Source organism: Leguminivora glycinivorella, chromosome 15, assembly GCF_023078275.1.
Source record: "Leguminivora glycinivorella isolate SPB_JAAS2020 chromosome 15, LegGlyc_1.1, whole genome shotgun sequence".
NCBI lineage: Eukaryota > Metazoa > Arthropoda > Insecta > Lepidoptera > Tortricidae > Leguminivora > Leguminivora glycinivorella.
Window position 1 is genome coordinate 10,968,239 of NC_062985.1, and position 23,904 is coordinate 10,992,142.

Here is a 23,904-nt window from a genome sequence, read left to right on the forward strand (position 1 = left end):
ACTGAATGAGAAACTCGGTCAAAAGCTTTACTAAAGTCGGTGTAAATAACATCGATCTGCTTGTTAATATCAACAGTTTTAGTGATGAACTCGGTAAATGATGCCAGATTGGTGGTAGTTGACCGTGCTGGGACGAAACCATGTTGATGTTGGGTTAAATATTGTTTAAAGTGACATTGTAGAAAAGGACAGATAAGCGATTCGAAAATTTTGGCAAAAGTGCTAAGTATGGATATAGGTCTATAATTGTTTACTACGCTAACATTATCAGCCTTATATATTGGGATCACTTTAGCCCTTTTCCATATATCAGGAAAAATGCCAGCAAGAAGCGATGCACGATAGATTATGTATAGCGGATAGGATAATGTTTGTGCACAATTAGATATGAAGAATGGGGGATACCGTCTGGACCTGCTCCTTTGGCTGTATCAAGATATTTCAGTTTTTTATTAATCGTGTCGATGTTCAAGGATATATTATTAAGACATTCTGATGATCTTACGACACTAGCCACATTGAAACTATCGTTGTTGTCTTTTCTGTAAACCGATGAAAAATACACAGCGAATAAGTTACAAATCTCTGAACCGTCCGAGCTCACAGTAACCCCATCTGTCATCGTAGCAGGAAAGCCACTCGCTCCTCCTTGTTTTGCCTTTATGAAGGACCAAAAAGACTTAGGATTATGTTGTATATTATTTTCAATGTGAGTAATATAGGAATTATAACAAGAAGTTGCGTATGTGTCACATCTTTTTCTAAGTAATTTTAATTCAATTAAGTCTCGCGGATTTTTAAATTTCTTGTAACGTTTCCTTGCATTATTTTTTTCTTTTAATAACCTTATAAGAGTTCGATTGAACCAGATTGGATATTTATTGGAATTTCCTTTTTTAGAAAGAGGTACTAGTAACATAATAGCATCATTAAGTACTTCATAGAACGTTAAAACCATTTCATTTACATGTTCGCATGGGCCAAATAATTCATCCCAGTTTTGTTGAGCTAGGTGTTTATTTATACGGTCATAATCAGCTTTACGAAAGTTTGGGATCAAGACATGGTTGTTACTCTTTAAATTATTAGTTTCGATTAAGGGGACAGTGATAACTATGGGCGGATGATGTGAACCTGCATTAGAAAGAATATCGCATGCACTAGAAACAGATGTCGATAATATATCTGTAAATACCAGGTCGAGTGTTCTGCCGAAACTATTTAGAATGCCATTTTGTTGACGAAGGTTATTCAAATTTGCGAAATCTATTAGCATCTCTTCTGTTAGCGACCATGTAACGTTAAGTGATTGCTGATTATTGAGTTGTGCCCAGTTTATGCGTCCCAAATTAAAATCTCCTATGAGAATAGTCGAGCTATCAAATGACTCCATAACCTCATTACAATTCGAGAGAAAATAGTCTAAAGTAGTTTTTACAACAGGAGGAGGCAAATAAACGGCACATAGAGCAATTTTAGTCCTAATACATGAGTTATGCATAGGGAGATCGAGAGTTATCCATAGGTCTTCACATTTTGTTTCCCAACTGAACATTCTAACAGGTGCGAACTTTTTCAAGACTGCTATGAGAACACCACCCCCTCTTTATATGTATCAAAGCCGGTTGACTCTCGATCTCTCCTGAATACAATGTACCTGTCATCAAAAAGCTCCTGTGACGACACACTTTTGTTAAGCCAAGTTTCAGTCCACACTATGACATCATAATTAGAGCAACAAACATTGGTATAAACACTATGTGTTTTGGTTCTAAGACCACCTATATTTTGATAATATATATTAATATCTGAGAATTTTAGAACGGTTAAGTCAAAAGTGCATGCAAGTAGGTATCTTAAACTATCTTATCTAAAGAGTCCATATCTCTAATAAGTATATATTCGGAAACATCAGATTTTCTAGCAAAGACACGACCTCCTCTCACCCAAACATACTTGTACCCCTTCTCTTTTGCTTTTATGCGTGTTGCCGCGTGTAGTGCTTTATTTGCGGGGCTCAAGTGTTCCATAATGTATATGGGGGATTTCTCTCCAACAAATCCTAAGTGTGAAGAGTTCAATTTTTCGGGAACTGGTTTAGATTTATTGAAATTTACTGCTGCAGCTAAAAAAGAGTCTCGAAGTCTGGGTGAGTTAAATTGGACAACAATGGATTTAGGTCGGTTGTTGCTGCTATTTGACTTCATGACGCGCGTGCAATAAGAGACGTCCACATCTTTTACTTCGTGTTTAATAACTTTCCCTAAATCCGTTACAATTTTAACTAAACTTTCATTGCTTTTTTGGGGTACACATTGTATCTCCACATTGCTGGCCCGATTTTGTTGTTCCAAATAATTGAGACGACCAGTCACATCCTGTATTGTAATTGCCATCTTATTATTCTGATCTTGCAGGTTCTTAATTTTTTGTTTATCTTCCTTGCTTTCCTTTTTCATGTCCTCGTATTTAAGGTTCATAAACGTCATAGAGTCATTCATTTCCTTTATCTCATCTCGCATTGATTTTAATTCTGTATTTAACATCGTCCTCATGCTCACCGTGAGTCTTGCCATTAATATCTCTAATTGGTTTTCCATTACCTCTTCTACAATAGTCCTTATGCGGTTTTCGGTAATCGGCTCCGCTGACGCATCTGGAGGGGACTGCAGTGCGGGCCTCTTGCCGGCTCGTGTATTAGCGCTAGCGTTGAATCTTACTGGAGTCAGATCGTCATTCTTTGGTTTCGCTTTCATCGGGGCGCATAACTGGCATGTCCAGTCAATCAGTTCCACAGACAAATCAACACCTAGGCATACATAGTGAAAGCCTTTATTACACTGACAACATTGTACGAACTTTTCCTTTGTGTCATTCGATGGACAACAGGCCCATTCTACAATTTGGTCCGCCATAATATATCAAAGTTGGCAATTCAGCAAGGAATTACAAAAGTATTATTTTCTTAATTCAATTTACGTTCACTGTAATAAATGCTCACCTACTAAAGAGCGCGGAAATAAGTTAATAATTATCCGGTACTAAATGCTCCCAACGCTGCGCCGGCTTCGATCAGCTTCGCGGACAAAAAAGCTTAACCGCCGTATATAGCGCGTACTTACGCGTTTAAGCCGAGAACGATAAATTTTGATATGTCGGGTAACATGTACAACTTGAGTTCAATGGAATGCATATATTCACTAAGATTGTTCTGTAATTTAGCAATAAATGACTTGATTTTTTACACACTACAGATATTTATGATATATTGTCTTAATATGCACTTTCACTAATGTATAACTTCACTTTAGATAGTTTTAAATCCATTTTTATTGACGGAGTTTTTGACATCGACTTGTTGTTGAGTTGACCGATCTTCTACCGATTCTCTAAACTTATCCATTCGGCTAGCAGTGATAGGCCTATACGTAATCGCTTGCTGTTGTTTTACAATCTTGACTTGGAAATAAGCTTTCTGACCACAGTGATCAGAGCTGAAACAACTAAAGACATCTTTCTTCTCAACTTCACAATTACAGAATATATTATCCAAACAAGTCGCCGTACTGGCTGTAATTCTTGTGGGCTCGTGGAAAAGCGGAAACAAGTCAAAAGACTGAAAAAGATTTAAGAATCTAACTGTGTGTCCATGCGTGGGATCTATCAGGTTGTCCAAATATAAACCCGCCATCTTATTTACAATTTTACAAAATCGCGAGAAGGTTCTGGAAATATCCATAGTTAGACTATATAAAAAGAGCACGCTCGCACGACCTCAACAGTCGAACTACAACTTCGATACGATTCGGACGATCGACAAAAATGGACATTTCTCGAAGAGAACTCAGGTTACTTCTACTTCATGAGTTTCGTCTGGGTCACAAAGCCACGGAAGCCGTGCAAAATATTTGTAGTACGATGGGAGAGAATGTCCTCTGTTACGACACAGCAAAACGATGGTTCCAGAAGTTTCGTGAGGGTAACTTTAACCTCGACGACGAGCCCCATCCTAGAAGACCACCAGCAATTGATATCGACGTTCTAAAAAAAATAATTGAAGATGAGCCAAGATCTACGGTGCGTGAACTGGCAGAGCGTCTTCAGTGCTCCCATGGGACGATAGATAATTACCTCCACAAGCTTAATAAAACTTGTAAATATGGAATGTTGGTGCCGCACAACCTAACTCCTTCTCAAGTTTCTCAACAACAACAGCGAGTCGACATATGCATGCAAAACTTAACATCACACAGGAACTTCGAGTGGTTACGCAATTTTATTACCGGCGACGAGAAATGGGTCTTCTATGTAAATCATAAACGCAAGCGTCAATGGCTTAGCGTCGGTCAGAAGGCAGTACCAACACCGAAACAAGACAGTCACCAAAAAAAGGTTATGCTGTGCGTCTGGTGGGGAATTACTGGAATTAGGGGAATAATATACTGGGAACTTTTACCACGTAATACTACAGTTACTGCGGATATCTACTGTGACCAGCTTGACAAAGTATCTAAAAATTTGAAAGGAAAACAGGATAAAATTTACTTTTTACATGACAATGCCAGAGCACACATTTGCAAGAAAACTCGTGAGAAAATACAGGAACTTGGATGGACCATTATTGCACATCCCCCTTATTCGCCAGACATTGCGCCAACCGATTACCACCTATTCAGGGCTTTATCTAATTACTTACAAGAAAAAAGAAATGATGACGAACACCAACTAAAATGTGACCTCACGAACTTTTTTGACGAAAAACCGAAAGCCTTCTACGAGCGCGGGATTCTCACACTGGCAAATCGTTGGCAGCAAGTTGTGGATAACGACGGTCAATATGTTAATGAAAAGTAGTTGTTAGTTTAAAAATAAAATTATAGTAAAGTTTTTTGGAAAATGGCGTATTTATATTTGGACAACCTGATAGTATATTAACATTAAAGTCCCCACAAATTATTATCTTCTTACTGCTAACAAACACTCGTCTCAACGCATCTTCCATCACAGACTCAAAAACGCTAAAATCCGCCGAAGGTGGTCTGTAGACGCACATTATAATGTGATCCTCCAATTCTATACATGATATTTCTATAGTTCGCTCAGTAGAAAGTTTAACTATGTCATTTCTTTCTTTACATTTAAATTTATTTTTTACTATAATCAATGATCCCCCGTGAATGGCGGACTTTCTACTGAACGAGCTAATTATGTCATAATTACAGATATTAAATACTAATAATTCATATTCTTTGAGCCAGTGCTCCGTAACGCACATGACATCAATATCTTGTGATTCTAAGAAAAGAACCACCTCTAACTCTTTGCTGGAGAAGCCCTGTAGGTTTTGGTGAACTAACCTAAGCTCACGGGGCCTCTCCGCTGTCTCAGCCGTCAGTTTAAATGCTGTGGGCGGCCCGCGGGGAGGCTGCGCACGCGCCGGCGCTCGCCGCGCGGCCGGCACCGTTGCCACTGGCCGAAATGTCAAAAAACCCCGGTTCTACGTTGTAAGCTAGTAATTTTGCTGTCGTCACTTTACAATTCCGTGGTACATTCAAATAATTATCTCTTAGTCTAAAACGGTAATTATTTCTTTTATACATAATGTTCAGATCAATAAAATGGTAAGCGCTTTCGTAACAAGTCGCATTGTACAACATGGAATTTAACTCCGACACTCTAACGTTGTGCTCATGGGAAACAGAGTCGGAATACGGAAAAGAGCATAAAATAATTTTATAAATTCCATGTCGCTCAATGTCGGACAGCGTGCGTATGAGGGATCCCACGTGAGATCTCTTCACACCCACACTATCGCCGAGGTGTATAATCAGAGTGGTGCCACTGTCAAACTTGTCCCTCGCCAGGCGGTGCACGACCGATTCGACGGAGGCACCACGCAAACACACATTTGTTACACTTTGCCGGAGACATTCACCCAGCAGCACGCCGAGGCCGGCCCCGATTGCGTCAGAATAGATGACCGTCGACCGCGGAGGGTCCCGGCTCCGAGCGCGCGGAGCGCCGGGCGCCGGGGCGGGCGCCGCGCTCGACGCGCGCGCCGGCGACGGGGCCGGCGGCCGAGGCTCAGGCTCGACGGTCAGCCGCTCTAGAGCCAGCCGCAGGAGGCTCGACGGTGTCGGGGCCGGCGACCGCGGCTCAGGCTCGACGGTCAGCCGCTCGAGAGCCAGCCGCAGGAGGCTCGGCGGCGACGGAGCCGGCGCGGCGACGGCGGGGCTCGGCGGGACAGGGCGGCGGGCGGCGGGCTCGGGCTCGCGGCGCGGAGAGGGCGCGAGCGCGGGCGCGGGCGCGGGGCTCGGGCGCGGCGCGAACAAGGCACGCAGCGCGGGCGACCCCGGCGCCGCCAGCGCGGCACGGAGCGCCGGCGAGTGCGGCGCGGCGGGGCGCCGCCGAGCAGGCGCAGGCGAGTCCATGCACACCGGGTACCTGCTCGATGGATCTAGAACATTATTCATAAAAGATATGTACTCGTGTAATGCTTTACTTGTCAATTCATATCTATTATTCAGGTCTTTCAGTTTTGATTCTAATTTGTACAATTCATCGGAGCGACTGTTCAACTCCTGTGCTGTCAGGTCGAGTCGGTGTTGACAATTTAGAAGTTCATCGCTTAAGGCGACACTGTTACATCTGGACTGTATTGTCTTAAACATAGAATTTTGTCGTTTAACTAAAAGCTTTGATTTCTTTATAAATTTGCTTAACTTTAAGTATTTTTTAATTTTATTTGACCCCTTCAATGTCACTCTGGGATCACTGCCGCCCTCTAAGTGCACAGACTCCTTTAAATCTACATGGTCCTTCATTGGGGAGCACGGTGCACTGTCATGAACCACATCTAAATCGAAGCTATTAAATTCAGCAAATATACTTAAATTGTTTTCAGCCGGAGCGGAGTTCCCGGAGCAATACTTGCAATACCGTTTTGAATCCGACTCCTGCAGTTGCTGCTCGAGGTCCCGGATGCGTTGTAATGCCTGCTCATGTATCTCTTGGCAATGCTGGAACCTTTCTACGACTGCCTGGAGTTCATCTCGTTGTCCTTGCAGGTCTTCATACTCGACATCTTGATTGGCTAGCTGATTTTTGAGGCTTGTGTTTGTTCTTACAACACGCTCAATCTCCTGCTCACTCTCCTCCTGTTCCTGAAGGAGCTTTTTGTTGAACTCATTAGCTAATTTAAGTTCTTCCTGTAGTTGCTTCATTCTAGCCATTATCACATCCCGACGTGTTGTCATCTTAGTAGTTTGTTCTGTAACATTATTCATCATGTGAGATATTTAAGCCTAAATGTATTGTTAAAATATATTAATTAGGGCTTTGACAGGATATATTGTAACTAAGATAACAAGAATATGGAATCACTGCCTTGATAATAACAAGATTTCATATAACAAACTTTGTAATTCACTTTGTTGCAAGTTACACGGGATACCAGTGAGTAAGGTTTTATTAGTTTGAGTTGGTTTAACAAAGAAAATATAAATATGGGAAGTTAAAATACTATTATGTAGATCAAGTGTTTAGAAACATAAAACACAAAAATAACCTATAACAGTTACTAGTTCAATACAAATACACTGTAAAACTACACTTAAATATTAAGTAAGCAATACTCATCTGTAAATATCTTCCAAAAAACACCACTAAATACGGTGTAATTTTAAATCTTGAACGTTACTCCGTTGACAGTTGTCGTCAATATTTGGCTTCACAGGCTGCATGAAAACTTATGATAACACTTTCACACTTTAATTAGGATGTGGTACATCCATTTATCACTGTAATTCCTAATATTTTACATTTTTAATAATTAAAACACATTATTGAAATATGCAGCTTTAACTTGACGTTTGACCTGGTCGGTGTTGCCCGACCAAAAAACATCCATGACTCAGGAACAAGAATATTATATACCATGGATTTTGCGTGCCGACCAATGAGTTGAAGCCAGGTTCATTCACCTTTACTCCTATGTTCTATCTCTTTCCGACACTGTGATGTATTGCCAGATTAGTTACTAAAAAAAACGTATAAAACATTCTTCAATCAAATTGACTTACTTTTCTTTGTATTATACGAAAAAAAACTCAATCAAAAACCTTATTTCTCCGGTATTTACCTCCTGCGTACTATGGGAACACTAATAATAAAAAAATATGCCCGATATGTCAGAATTGTCAAAAGTCATTCACCGATTCAGATATTTATTTTGCGAAATAAACGTTTTTCGACGATTTACTTAAGTTCTGCGCTATGTATTGCATAGTGAACCATTGTGGAAGTAAATGGAAACCGAAATCCGACGGAAAATTTCACAAGTAAGTACTTATTTTACCAAAATGTTCATAAACCTCGCTGGCAATAAATTTTCTGCTATTTTGCTTGTAATCTTGGTTAGTTCTTATCATTATATTGTTTTCATTGTCTCAAATTATATCAAAATTCCCACGAATAGGTTTAGAACGATAAATATGACCTTTAAAGAAAAATAATGCTATGTGTGGTTTTACGACTAGGGTGACCAATCTTTTTTCTTGCATGGTATTTACTCTTATTGAATGGAGCTAAATCTATCAACTTGGTACGGTTTCTATGTTCATAGTTCATATCACAGTATAATAATACCAACTTTATTGTTTATGTCTTTACAATTAACATGAATAATATTAAACTTTTCAGTGTTCCAAAAGATGAAGGAAGGAGGCAGCGTTGGCTGTCGATTGTACCGATAAAAGGAAATGTTTCAGAGCGTTCGACAATTTGCAGATTTGCACTTTAAGCCTGAAGATTATGACACAGAAAGAAATTTTAAAAATCGGTCCAGTAACGACGGAGATATCGTGGCATAAACATTAAATTGAGATACATACACCGTGTTTCACTTAACACTAAAAACCTGAAAACAGTTTGTTCAGAATCGAGAGTAGAATCGATTGAGCTATATCTTGATGGGGGTAATATTTTTATTTAAATTAGTATTATTAATTATTTTTTACGTGCCCATTCTATTGTACTAATGTTGTATTACCAACATTGTGTATATCGCATTGCTAAGAGGTTGTTTACCTTTTTTCAGTATTTAGGGGTATTAATACTGGCTGGTTACTTGGACGATTTTTTTTTCCGCTAATAAGTAGTTTGACGTTGTTTGTCAGTTTAATCTTAATGTTTATCATAAGTCATAACAAATTTAACTCGTACCTAATTACAACCTTGTCATTTTGAATATTGAGTTTATTTGCTTACTGCGATTACCTGTCCAATTTGAAGTTTACGGTGACAAAGCTTTAAAGTGTTTTACAGTGACATCTTAGCTGTCTATTGGTAAACCTTATGTCGTTGCAGTAACGTACACAAATAAATAGTGTTATGGTTTATGATGGTAGTTAGCAATTACTTTATTGAGTGTAGAGCTAAAAGTCAAGTAGAGCTGTACAGAAAATTAAAAATTCAATAAAAAAAAAGTAACGATCAGATTAAAAGATGAATACTCTAGATGAGTTTAAAAAAATAAAAATCAGTTGGGGTGTCTGAGGTTTTGAGTGATACCGGAAACACCGTGTATATATATATATACATGCGAAGAGAATTTAAATACGTACGAATTGAGAACCACCTTCCTTGAGATTTGGGGCGGCGCTTAAAAATAAAGATACTGTTTTAAAACGTCCTAGTATTTCATTATTTCCCCATTGACAAATACTTCCCTTATATTTTTGTGGCTATTCCCACTAGTTACCACCAAGTTTTTACCTGTCCTAACTACTGGGATTTTCCCCACATTGTTAATTACCACACCGGGGTTGATAGCTACTGGGATTAGTTTTCCCAGTAGTTACTACCAAAATATTATTGTGATAGTTTAAAGTGACTGAAACATTTTTTAATAAATACAGGTGTCAGTAAAAGAAAAGTTATATTTTAAGCCTCGTGTTGCAACACTCACCACGCTCTTATTCTGGAACGGTTCTGAAAAAAAAATCCCAGTAGTTTACCACTGGTAAAAACTGTACCGTATTTTGTGGCGTAAGGCAAAGTAACTGCAGAGTGGTATAGAAATGGACCTTATTGGCGGTTGACAAATTAGTAAGGTGCATTAGAGTAATTCCGAATGACAGAAATGTTCAGATAATTCCGAAAGGGGAATCTTGATATGACGGAAATAATGGTGATTTCTATGCGACTTTCCTAATTAGACGACTTTCGGAATTGCCCTAATGTACCTTACTTTTTGAGTTTGTGAGGATGGATGTTCACTTTCGTGATAAAACGATTGATCGGATTTGAATTTAATAAGTTACAAAATTAATCAGTCGTATAAACGTAATACGTCAAATTCCGCGGGATATCCCTAATGTATGCTTAATCATGGACACCCTAAAGAAAGAGATGCAAGACCGGCGTGACGTAATTCAAGGTCAAATTTTCTGGCTTCAACGTAATGTTCGGCACGCAATATCCATGGTATATAATATTCTTGCTCAGGAACAAATATCTGTTGCTCATCACACAAATAAATGCCCTTACCGGGATTCGAACCCGGGACCGCGGCTTAGCAGGCAGGGTCACTACCGACTGCGCCAGACCGGTCGTCAAATGAACATTCATAAACATGATGCATTCATAAACTCACGTCTCATGTGTTTCCAAAAGGAGTAGGCATACCAGGGTACGTAGCCGAATGGCACAAACGCTCACGAAACGAAACGCTCGTTGATATCTATCCCTATCGCTCGTGCCAATAGCTACGCCGCGACAGAGCCAGACTACCTTTCGCGGCGTTTCGTTTTCGTTTCGCGCCGCAGAAATGCCATTCGGCTACGGCACCAGACCACATGTTTTTTTTTACATACCTACTACGTCGGTGGCAAACAAGCATACGGTCCACCTGATGGAAAGCGGTCACCGTAACCTATGGACGCCTGCAACTCGAGGAGTGTCACATGCTCGTTGCCAACCCATTAGAAACTTGTACACTCCCTTTTGCTGTGTTAAGTATACAGCAAAAAGGAGTGTACAAGTTCCAAGGAGGGTTCGGGTTGCCAACGACTCAAAAGACAATAGACTGAACAAATTACTGCTCATTGCTCAAGTTTCAGTGCCTTTTTTAGCAAGTAAAGGATGTAAAGGGATGTAAGAATACGAAATTTTGATATTGCATTACAGGTAACTCACACCACAATTGAATTCCTATCCCACGGTCGATTTCTAGAACACCGCCTTTCTTTTATTTCGTGAAATATTTTGTGTTTTTTCAGTGCTTACCTACTTGCGCTTAATAGATTGAATTACATAGTACATACCAAGGATTATTTATAATATTTATATAGGATTTACTGTCTCCATAGTAAGAATCGTACCAGGGGCGGCTCACTCTGCGATTCTATCGCCGCGCTACAAGCGCATGCGGGCGGCCGCGAGTTCGCGGCCTAATCAGGGGTGGCTCGCATTCCCACGGAACGCACGTTCGCACTTTCTATTGTTACTATACGTCGCGAGTTTTTTTAAAGGTTCATATGCGATATCCGCGGGTGGAATGTCTAATAATGCTTAGTTAAATAAACATCATGAATAAAATAGGACAATCTTACACTTTCTACTATCGATTAAGTAATTTATGTCCCACGGAAACGTTCAATAAGGCTTGTGACGTTGGGACTTAAACAAAAATAATATAAATACTGTATATATACCTAGAAAGGACCAAAGACTTGAATATAATTGAATAGGTATTAATTTTTTTTAATCCGTAGTCAACCCTATCGTCCGACGCTGCGCACGTGCGGCTCGTTTCTTTGTAATAATTTTGTAGGCATTTAAAAGGCGGCATTTCGTGAACATCAAAGCAGTGGGCCTTCTGTACTTGTACTATTATGTATTCTGTGATCGTACCTCATTTTTTTAGCGCCACCTAGTAAATACTATCATAACTACACTGATGATGTGATGATGCTTACAAATTTATTTTTATCAAACTGTATAAGTATTGACATGATATTATGATATTAAAATAAAGAAGCATGTCATTTGTTCTTATAACAAATAAAAACACGCAAAAATATGTCGAGAAAATATGATTTTGGCCACTTTCAGGCTTGTTTGATTTTGTGTTAAATAAATATGGACCCATAACCGCCTCAGCTCATCCCGCGCGACGCCGGCCGAGATGAAATATGTATCGCAGTTGGACGTGAGCGCCCGAATCACCAGAATATTGGGTCTAGCAACCACCAACATATATCATGTGCATTATTTATGTGTAGCTGACACAGAGGGCTCTATAGTGCGTTTTCACATTATCCGATCCGGTATCGGATGTCGCGGTCGGACCGATATCCCATACATTACAAGCGCCATCTTGGATTTTTTCCATTGAAATCCTTCCGACATCCGATATCGGATCGGATAATGTGAAAAGGGACTAACACTGTTCTGTTGCTTTTAAACTAAATAAAATAAAAGAAATTAATCCCTTTTTTTGTCTTTAATTCAGCTACGTATTTACTCAGATCAAGTTGTCTGTGGGTTTGGCATTGTATTTTGTTTTTGTTAGCGTACTCCAGGTATGAAAGTACGGAACGGAACCCTCAGGAATAAATGGCATGTGAGAATTTGCATAAACTGTTTACTTCCTTCCTCCTTGCCGGCGTGTTATGTCGACCAACTTAATAATAAACTTTATGAACCAAGAGGAATGACTTGAGCACAGAGCATTAAAAAAACAAGAGTAACATTATCAATATATAAACATTTGCATACAGTTTAAGAAAAAAAAATGTACTTTGGAAACATAGATGGTCTTTCGGATGTCTTCTACTTAGAGTTTTCTTTCTCAATCGCTTATTATATAGGCCGAAAACAATGCAATAAATCCTATCATACGATTGAAAGCTTATTTAGAATATTTTTTATTAAAAATAGCGAGTTGTACGCAACATATCTTAAACAAAATGTCTTTTTTCATAATTTACCATTTTTAGATGCAATCACTTATACCATACCTGCTACAAGTGCCATCTTCTATTCTTAGTTCATACCTTGTCGTTGAGATCTCAATTGTCTGCATGACTAATGACTACCTTTTTTTTTTTTTTTTTTTTTCACGGAGTGGGAATGCTGTTGCGCACGCTGTGTGGGACTCGCCGTTGCTTTCCCTTCTCCTGACGAGAATCCCTTCTCCTCTTTTCCGTTGTGAGAGCGCACTGGGTTCGGAACGTTTCACTTCACCACTGCGCTCTACCTACCTACCGCTTAGTTCGCGTTAGTTAGTTAAAAATGTGATCAGCGGGCGTTGCACACTAGTGTGTACTTACAGATACTGCGAAACGGACGATTTGACATGATGAGCTATATCACGTGACCCGCTAGCCCAGGACTTATAAATAAATAGTTTACTACCGAGTGTGAAGTTGTAACTCTGTTTAGTTCGATTGTCTGTGCTCTCGCCCGGAAGAATTCCCTCGGCAATTATACAACGGGTCTTATAATGGTTTATTACTGCTGAAGAATTAATATGTGTGTTTATATTTTGGCATATTTTAGTAAGGTTTTTAGTGGGTTTACTCCTTATTATAGTGGGTATGTTTTTATCCTTCTTTAGAAACATGTATGAGACAAAATGTCAGATTAAGACAAACGAATAATAAGCAACTAATGCTTTAGTAAAATTGCACATGAATTATGCATATTTTAATTAAATTTTATTTAAAATGTGATAAGCCTTCAGTGGATGGACTGCTTCTGCTTCTATTGTTCTCGTGCTCCTTCTTCCCATTGAAACCTCGATATTTACGCATTTTCGTCAATCTGTTTCGATTTGTAAACAGGAGCACTGATGAGGAAACAAATAAAATGATTTTCGAACATAAAGATCTGGGATTGGCTTCCACGTCGGCTTTTCTACCTACAATAAAATTTGCACTATAAATTCACCGTAAATTCAATTCAATACTTGTATCAAATGATTACGCACTTTAAGTAAAACTTCAAAGATTGGACGACACTTTTCTTCTTACGGCAACTATTCACTTAAACGGTGGTTTCGTTTCCACCACTGTCTTGGAAATAGCTAGAATTTAGTCGCTACTTTTCTTGGACTTATTACAATTCGCCATAACAAATTTTACTGGGCCCGTATTAAATTTATCTCAAAAACGACATGAAAATGTTTACTGCAATATGGATTTGACAGCGCAAGTCAGCGACTAAGATGTCAATTTTGGCCGTAGTGTGCGCTGTGATCGTTTTAGCTACCCCCTCCACCCGCTTTGCACCCTGCCAATACTATAGAAATCTGTAAACAGAAATAGGTATTGTTATTAGAGCCCATAAGTTATTGTCCCACTGCTGGGCAAAGGCATCCGGCATCCCTCAAATTCCTCCACGTCCAACTCCTTGAAGTCTCAGGCAGCGTTCCCACTTAAGCGTCACGTGTCTCGGGGCGCGCAACGGACGCCTTATGAGTGTGGATGGTCCCTCACACCAGTCTTTGTCAAAGGCGTCAAGCTCGTCACGCCATCTCTGGCGAGGTATACCACGGCGCCTTACAATGCAAGTGTAGGTGTAACTACTGTAAAATAAAAAATAAAGTCACAAATTTCAATAATTAATAAACAGCAGTTGCGTAAATAACCCATTCTCGTAGCACAAATTTCACCAAATAGCCCGAAATGTTGCACGTGTGATTATTCGTATCTGACTTTTCCCGTTTTATCGGTTTCATTAATAAAACGAATTGCCACCAGCCGCCACAGATGACACGTCCGAACTGATATATAAGTAATAGACGACGCTCATGTGATATAGGTAGGTATAATATCTATGCACAACATGCACATGTGACGTGGATATACAAGTATATGCTCAAGGATATTAAATTAAGACGTACCTAGTAAATAGGGTAAGCCGACACTAGCGCCACTTTCGATATTTTCAACTTCAAAATTACATTTTTTTTTATGAATGGGCTTACTCTTGATCACAGACTAGCCAAAGGCAAAGACGTGGCCTACGATGGAGTGTGCTCGCCCAGAAGATGCCTGTATTTTCACTTTTGTACATACTGTAATTACTGTGCTTTTTGTCATTAGTTAGTAATACTACTACATATTTATTTCTATGTCATGCTAACAAAACACCTTTAATCATTTTATAAAACACTGTACTTATACCTACACTTTATCGTTTTGCTGTTATCCTCAAAAACTTTGTCTAAAATAAAAGTGACCACTTTTACACAAAGGACAGGAATAATAAAATTATACAAGGTACTTTGCGACTGATCAAAACGTCAATGATTGTAACCGTTCCAAATCTTATTAGCATTTCCTTGCGTAACCTATTGTAAAAGTAGGTGGTAATTTCAACTTTTATAAGGCCCTGCCAAGTCTTCTAGAAGAGACAGTTTTATATGGTATATAAAATCGAGTTGCATGTCCATTTCCATACAATGTCTGTGGTCGCCGCACGTGGCGCCACCACGCTGCAATTACCCGCAGTAATGTTAGCTTTTATGTTAATTTCGGCCAAAACTAAAAGGCTCGAATGGAAGTCGCATTTACATACAACGATGTAGTATTTGGTAAAACCAATGATGAATAGGAATGCTGCCTGAAAGTTATTACCTGTTATATTTAGCCGGTTCGTAGTTTAATATGCCGGTTAAAACTAACTCTCTAAATAACACAGCAATGAATTATTTTTTAACAATATTACGTACAAGCCTTTTTAATGTATCCTATAAGCCTTTATAATAATTAGAGATCGTTATCAAGGTGCACTTTTCGTGGCAAACGGTACGGTTGGCAAAAAAAACAAATACATACATTTAAATATTCACTTTGTTCTTAACTACAAAATAAATACTTCTTAGGATTACACCTCTACGGTACAAAGCCTTTTCCGATGAACTATATATTTTTAAAACAATATAGGTACGTAAATGACATTAATTATGTCATAAAAATACATTACGCGAAGTGTAGACATATTATTTTAATCCAAATAATCAAATGCACTCTAGATAAGACTATCTAGAATTGTTATTCAAGTACCCAGTTCAAGTCAAAAGTAGTGCGCGAAACCAAATCTGTTGAACAAATTTTAGTTATTTATTCAATGTGATTTAGATAAATAATTATAAATATGTGTATATTTCATAATTTGTTAAGTATATAATGTTTTAAATACTTGTGTATTTGTTTTTTTGCCAACCATACTCTGCCACCAATACAGCACGCTGATAACGTTCTTTAATAATAATACTTTTTAACAAACCTTTATTATTAACGTTACACATTTCGCTACTTATACATGTAGCCATTTAGAGTAGGTATAGAAGATACATGATAATTAAAACTCATATACTTAATATAATTATGTCTATGGTTTTGATTGATTTTTCAGAATTGGTCTCTTAATGCACCGCCTATAATCTTCTCTGCTTTGCCCAAAGGTTGACTGGTAGAGAATGCCTCATGGCATTAAGTTCGCCTTTTGTACATTAAGTTGTTCTTTTGTGCAATAAAGTTTAAATAGATTATTCCCATTTTTCTTTCAGATTACAGTTGCACTTAATTCTTACTTCATTTACAATATGCAATACGCACAGTTCCTCCGAGGCACTTTTGGATAGATATTTGGCCCAAATACGAATTACAGACGGTCAACCTAATCTTGACACTATAAATGAGCGGCGAATTTGAAAAAAATATTCATGAACGCGCGCCTTGACATTGGTGCAAATACTTTAAAATGTATTGAAAATATTGCGGCTTTTCTAGTGCCAAGATTTCGTTGACCGTCTAGATTGTACTTGTACTTAAGGAACATTGTGGGTACCTTTACATCGAAAACGACACATTTCTAGCCCTAACGAAGATCGACTACTCCCAGCCCAGGTGCTACAAAGCTTCACTTCGAAAGTTGTATTAAGTTATATGTGCTGCGAACATAACTTTGTAATACCTTAGACTTAGCGCAGGTGTGTGTGTAGCTGATTACTTTAAAATTGGTTGTCTTCCTTAATTACTTATTAAGTTATGTGAAGGCGGAAAATGGAGAAGCACCAAGTTTTAGACGAAATTTGTGTTTTTTATCCTGATCAAGTTAATTTTGTTTTGTAATTGATCTGGGGTTTGGTGCGACTTCCTGGACAGGCCCCGTAGCCGAATGGCATTTCTGCGACGCGAAACGAAATCGAAACGCCGCAGAAAGGTAGTCTGGCTCTGTCGCGCCAATACGCAAGAGCGATAGAAATAGATAGCTACGAAAAAGGTATTATCGTGAGCGTTTCGTGAGGTAGCGTTCTTTGCTCAAAGAGGTTTGGAAACCTTTGCCAAAATGACAATCGTTAACGATACTTGGCGATCACAGACATCCGCCCGCGCCCGCGAGCACGCGCCGATCATTCTCAGTAGATCCATCCATCCACTGAGACATTTTTTTCTCGATTGATCTGCTGTTTAATTAAATGGATCTAATGAGAACATTTAGTCTTAATAGATATTATTATCAAAATATTTTAATCTTAATTGGATCTAATGATTATGTCTAGTGTCACTAGATAGAATATTCAAAAATGGTTAATATGGATCTGATCAATGGATGTACAGTGATTTACCGTTCTCTTTTAAAGTGCCAATGTTTTTGGTTTACCTCTTGTTCCAATATTGAGACATGAGCAAGCGAAAGATCCCAGAGTTGAGTTCAAAATTGGAATCTTGAGCGTTGCGAGGGTTTCAAGGAATAAGAGTTAAACGAACTTTGTTGCCGAATGACCCACCACACTAAAGCGAGGAAGCAAACAAAAAACTCAAAAAAAGCAAGCAAAACCAATCAGTTTTTATTTTTCTTAAAATAACAAATACACAACTATTGCATAAAATATTATTGCACTGCATACTTATTGGATAGGATGAAGTTTTGCACTTCGAAATTAAAACTAAACTTAAACTTTAGACTAAACTTAATGTACCTACATACAGGGTGGTCCAAAAATACGTTGACAAACGTTTGTACAATTATTTTTCTGTCCTTATACGAATGATTGTCCAACAAATTAAAATGTGAAACCTTAATAATTTTTGACCAAATAAATCGAATCGCCTTCAAAATGCCCTCCTTTGGCTTTGAAGTACAAACGCAAATGTAAGAAAAAAAAAATAACGATATGCCGCTGCACCTCTAGTATGACTTTCGTCTAACTTATTGCACGTTTAGCTTTTTAAATATCCTAATTTTTGTAATCAATAAACGGTCTAGGGTTTTAAGATTGATTACAAACTATAATTTATAGTTTTAAGTGAGGTGAATTTACGTAGGTAGGCTGAAACGTATCGAACGTATGAATTTGAAAAAATCGCCGTTTTACAATTGGTCTACATAGCAAATCTTGCGAAATGGACATGAATGCTGTTGAAATATTCATGGTGAATGTAGAAATATACAATAAATATAGGCTCAAAAATATTTTCGGTAACTTCGATATTTAGGTTTATATCAACATTTTACTATTCTTTGTCAACGTAATTTTGGGCCACCCTGTATTAAGACGATTCGAACGACATATCGTTTGTCAAATTTTAATGAGTACTTTCGAAGTTATGAGGGAACAGATGAACATACATACATACCCACATACATACCGGTCAAAATCATAACCCTCCTTTTGCGTTGCCGTAGTCGGGTAAAAAAAAAAGAAACCATAATCGCTCCTTGAAAAACATAGTGACACTATCCAAAAAACATAGGTTTTTAGTTAACAACGCCATCTAGGTCGCGCGTTCATAACGAACGCAATGCAAAGACACCTATCGATTTAGCTCGCTTAGAAGCGACAGGGGGCGCTAATGTCACTATGGCGAATAGTGGGAATAGACGCGTGGCGGACGGGAACAATGTCATGTTTGCATTAATGACCTGGACGCCGATCAAAATGTAGTGAACTCTAAGACGAAAGTTGTCATTTTGTGTTTAGTGACGGTGTTCCGCGAGATTGAATGGTAAGTATGACAATTTTCTTATGGAACATTGTATCAATCCTTAAAGTGTCACTTTGAACTTGTAAAAACTATTCAATATTGAGTTTCATTTTAAAGTAACAGTGTCATTTTTGCTATAATGACACTAGTACTTTAACAATTCTAAACGTTTTGAGATAGGTATAGTGACACTGTGCACGTAATGACGGTTTGGCTTTAAACTATTAGGCTTAATGCAGGTTAAAAATAAAGTTGTACTGTACTTTTACTTAAAATGACGTTATGGTCTTAACTCGCTAAAAAGAATTTGAATGAATGAATCGTCATTATCTGTTTAGTGTCATTTTTGATTGTATGAATTACCATAATTACGCTTGTAAAGAAATGGAATACCGCTGTTATGAGTTTAAAGCCACTTTAACTGGTAATGGTAGCTTTAAGCGCGTTGACTGATTATTGTCACTTTAAGTTTTATGTCATGCTTTGCGGTAATTAATAGTATTTTATGCAACTGGTGGTTAAAAGAGGTCAAAAAAGGTGAGTGGCGTGGGTAACAATTTGAGGCGAAGCCGAAAATTGTTAATAAAGACGCCACGAGCATTTTTTGACTCAGTTAAACACCGTTGCATACAATACTTTTTCTACGACCAAGCACTTATTTTGAAAGAAAATTATAAATTCAACAAATACCTACTTTCAGTCATCTTAGTTATCTAGGTGGACCGCCTACCATTTTGAATATGCAGTTTGAGTGCAAACATGAAAATAAAACTGTCTATGGTATGGTTCTTTGAAGCCTGGCCACTAAGACGAATCGAGCCGAGTTGAATCGAGTTCTATACATTTGAATGCGATTCGACGCGTCGCCAATGAACGCAGCAGAAAACGAAGGAGTCTCGACTCTGCGAATTGGTTTGTTAAGTTGGTAGCAATGTATTTACTGAACTGTAAAACAGCTATATCGTGCGACTGCTACTAAATGTTTTCAGGGTATAGACTAGATAGACTTGTCCTGACATCTTTTATGTAGGGTTTTAAAGTTCTATGCACGACCTTGTAACTCACGAATAACAGTACGGGAGTAGAAAAAATTACAAAACAGTTAATGATGAATTACCTTCTAGACATATTACGTTTAATACCATTGTTCCATTTAAGTTTAACACATAAACCTACACAATTTTGATGAAATTCTATGAAAAAGACATTTTACTCTATTTTTTTGTAAAATACCTATAAACAGCGCTAATAAAAATGAAGGTTATTTTTTATATAATTATTTTTTACGAAGTAATTGCTATTTTTGTGATCTACAAGACACGATTACTAATTTAAGATACCTATACAATATAAAAACTATGATTGCTAGTGGATAAATTTCTTGTGCATTAATTAGCCATAAATAAGTATATTTGTTTGTTACAGTAAAAAATGGCTCAACGATATTCAAGGCTCAAAAATTCAAAGCAATCATCAATAGTATAAACACACCAGCATCTACCGATCACCTATTTGCTACATCGCCACGAGCATGCACATTTCAAGCGGCCGACTAAACTTCGCATAAGTTAGGGTATACCACGTCGTCAAAAAAAAATCGCACCTCGCGCAAAATCGTTTCAAGCAAAAATATCTCTAATCTTATTGACTGTAATCTATCAATATTTGTATCATTTCAAAGTACAATTAAAGCCCTTTAAGAAAAAAAAAGTTGTACAACTTTCTTAAAAACAATAATCGCCAATCCGCCGTGGTTTAAAACAAAAGGTATTGATGCGATTTTAATGGGACTCTAGGTGTGCTACCCCAGACGGTTTTAGAAGGAGCTGAAAAGGTGTCATGTGGATCTTTTGCACTCCAAAATTCACCGAGGACGAACGCCTGCAGAAAAAAAGCCTTGAAGGCAATAGGGGTAAAACACCAGAAAAAGCAGCTCAAGTGGTGGTACTGCTCCTAAACGGACTACGGCAGTAGCAAGTTGGTGAACGCCTAAGCATAATCCGTTTCCGGGTGCGACGAGTCTTGTTGTGGTTTCTGGAGACCAGTAGCTACATCAGGAGGCCAGGATCTGAGAGAAGACGCTGCACCACCGCTAGAGACGACCGGTACATTGTATCTGCCTCTTTGCGGAACCGCTTTCTTATCGCTCCTGAGCTGCAGATACTGCTTAGAACAGCTCGAAGAACTGTAGTGAGTGTCTCCATGATCAGAAGAAGATTGAGGGAGAAGAAAATGTTACCCCGAAGAGCTGACAGAGGCTACCAATTGAAGCCAGAGCCAATACCCCAATCGAATTGCTATAAGGCTTAAGGATTGGACGTTGCAGCAATAGAGGAAAGTTTTGTTCCCCAACGAGACGAAGGAGATCATTTACACCATCTATAGACGCAAAAGGGTGTACAGGAGTCAAGGAGAGCAGTTTACACCAGTCTTCACCGAAGAAACAGTCAGTTACGGGAGCGGCTCGTGCATGTTCTGGGGCGGCATTTCTATCGACGGCAAAACGGATCCTTAACTGCAGGCAGTTACATTATGGAGATCTTAGAAGACCGTATGGTCTCGTACGCTGAGTTTTTTGGACCTGATTTCCAATTCATGCACGTCTACGCCCGTTGCCATACTGCCTTGATAGTGCGGGACTCCCTGATGCATGACGTCGGAATGCACCGTAATGGAGTGGCCAGCAACAAGCCCTGACCTGAACCCCATCGAACATCTCTGGGATGTGTTAAAGCGGCTTGTTTGGTCACGGGATCCTGTTCCAGCCACCCTCAACGAGCTGGAAGCCGTAGTTATTGAGGAATGGGAAAATATTCCTCAAAAACTGATCGTAACACTGATCAGGTCCATAACTGATCGCATGGAAGCTACAGGAAGGGCCAGAGGGAGGAACACTGGGTTTTAAGGTTAATTATAAGTCATTTTTTTCGATATTTGTTGATTTTATTGCGTTTGTTTTTTTTTTTTAATTTTAACCTGAATGCACTTTGGTTACTTTTTCCTGACAATTTTAATTTTTTGTATAAAATGTCATGAATTTTATGGATATTAAAATAAATGTTGTATTACTAACGCAAATGTAAAGACTGAAAGTGATTTGTGTTTCTAATATATTTTTAGTTATATTTTATTGTTTAAGAGGGCAAGCCAGGAGTGTTTACACTAGTTTTTAAGGGCAGTAATGCTAAATAGATACAGGGTTTGAGACCGAATGTCATTTAATTCAATAAATTTTAATGTATATACATAAAAGGAGGTTTGATTGCTAATTATTCATTGAAATAAAAGGTAAATTTCATAAAAAAATGGCTATAGTGTCATTTTTCCACAAAGTAAAACGAAAATATAAAATTGTCATGTGTCCCTAAACAAAAATAAATGGAAAAATGTCACTACCATTTTGTTTAAGCTTAATTATCTTAGAAACAAAATAAAAAAAATACAATTTACTATTATATCTATCAGGTTTAGTCACAAAACTAACAATATCTGCCAAAAAATTACAAGTTTGTTGTAAAAATGGCAATTTTTGACAATTCAAAAATTTCAAAACTTTAAACCACTGTACCCAAAAAAGACGTTTTTCATTTAATGACACTATGTTTTTCAAGGAGCGATATAGATCTTGAGCGTGAACGAATCGATTGTGGAGCATTCCGCGAAAAACTCTACTTTGATATAGCCGACCCATATTGTATGTATTCTAGACATAACATTTAATATAATTTACCTACATATTCAACCACATTTTGTGATGTTTAAAACACAACCTGCTGCCACCTGCTGGGCAATATAATACATTGACTTTTTCACAAAACAACTTGTATGTAAACTTAACTTACGCCACTAATCGCCTAACTATTTGGCTTATTGAAAGAAAAGAAGAAAGAAAGAAAAGGCATTTATTGCAACCAATAAAATATAGCATATAAAACTTTCACACTAAACAGTATGTACACAATTGGGTTTGGTTTCACTGAGAGAAAATACAACCAGTTTTCATGTTCGTTCAACAAGTTTTTTGGTTATAAAATAGCGCCTACGTGCTCTTTGGTTCAAACAACAAGCTACTTGTCATTTGAATCGACAATATATTTGACTCAACCAGTCGATTTTATAAAAACAACCTGATTCAAACGGATAAACCGCAACAAGTCGAACTTGTTAAATTCACAATGCAAATTTCTCTCAGTGTTGTGGTTGCAAAAGGACACCACTCAGCATGTGCTCTGGCTCCTGATGATACCACAGCGCTGATCTTCCGTGGAGCCCTGGGTCGGGCGATAGTGCAATACAATAAGCTTGGAAAACAATCGTAGATATGTAGGTAATTAAAGACAGAAAGTAATTAAGAAAGTCAGTGGCACACTAACTTTACAAGAACAAGAATAGAACACATAAAGGTATAGTTTTTAACCCCCGACGCAAAAACGAAGGGGTGTTATAAGTTTGACGTGTCTGTCTGTCTGTCTGTCTGTCCGTCCGTCTGTCTGTCTGTCTGTCTGTCTGTCTGTCTGTCTGTCTGTCTGTCTGTTTGTCTGTGTGTGTGTCTGTCTGTGGCATCATAGCTCCCGAACGGATGAACCGATTTCGATTTAGTTTTTTTTGTTTGAAAGCTGAGTTAGTCGGGAGTGTTCTTAGCTATGTTTCATGAAAATCGGTCCGCTATGTCGCAGTCGGGGGTTTTTTCAAAATTTTAATTTTGTGGTTAGGTTATATTTCTATAAATATAATATTAAGTTTAAGCAGGAGCTCGTGATACATAGGAAAACATATCTTATACTTTTAAACGAGCAATTCTTGTATACTATATTATATAAACCGCTCTAACGATTTTGCTGTGTCATGTGGGAGTTTTCGGGGGTGAAAATCGATCTAGCTTAGCCTTAGGTCCCGGAAAACG

General features: G+C 38.2%; 1 protein-coding gene across 1 annotated transcript in view; it reads right to left on the minus strand.

Moving 5' to 3' along the window:
- The window catches only part of LOC125234192, a 35,448-nt gene extending 32,692 nt beyond the window's left edge, over positions 1 to 2,756 (minus strand). The window contains exon 1 of the mRNA XM_048140400.1: positions 1,947 to 2,756. Coding sequence (XP_047996357.1) covers positions 1,947 to 2,756 — 810 coding nt within the window. The remainder of the gene's footprint in view (positions 1 to 1,946) is intronic.
- Positions 2,757 to 23,904: the final 21,148 nt, after the last annotated feature.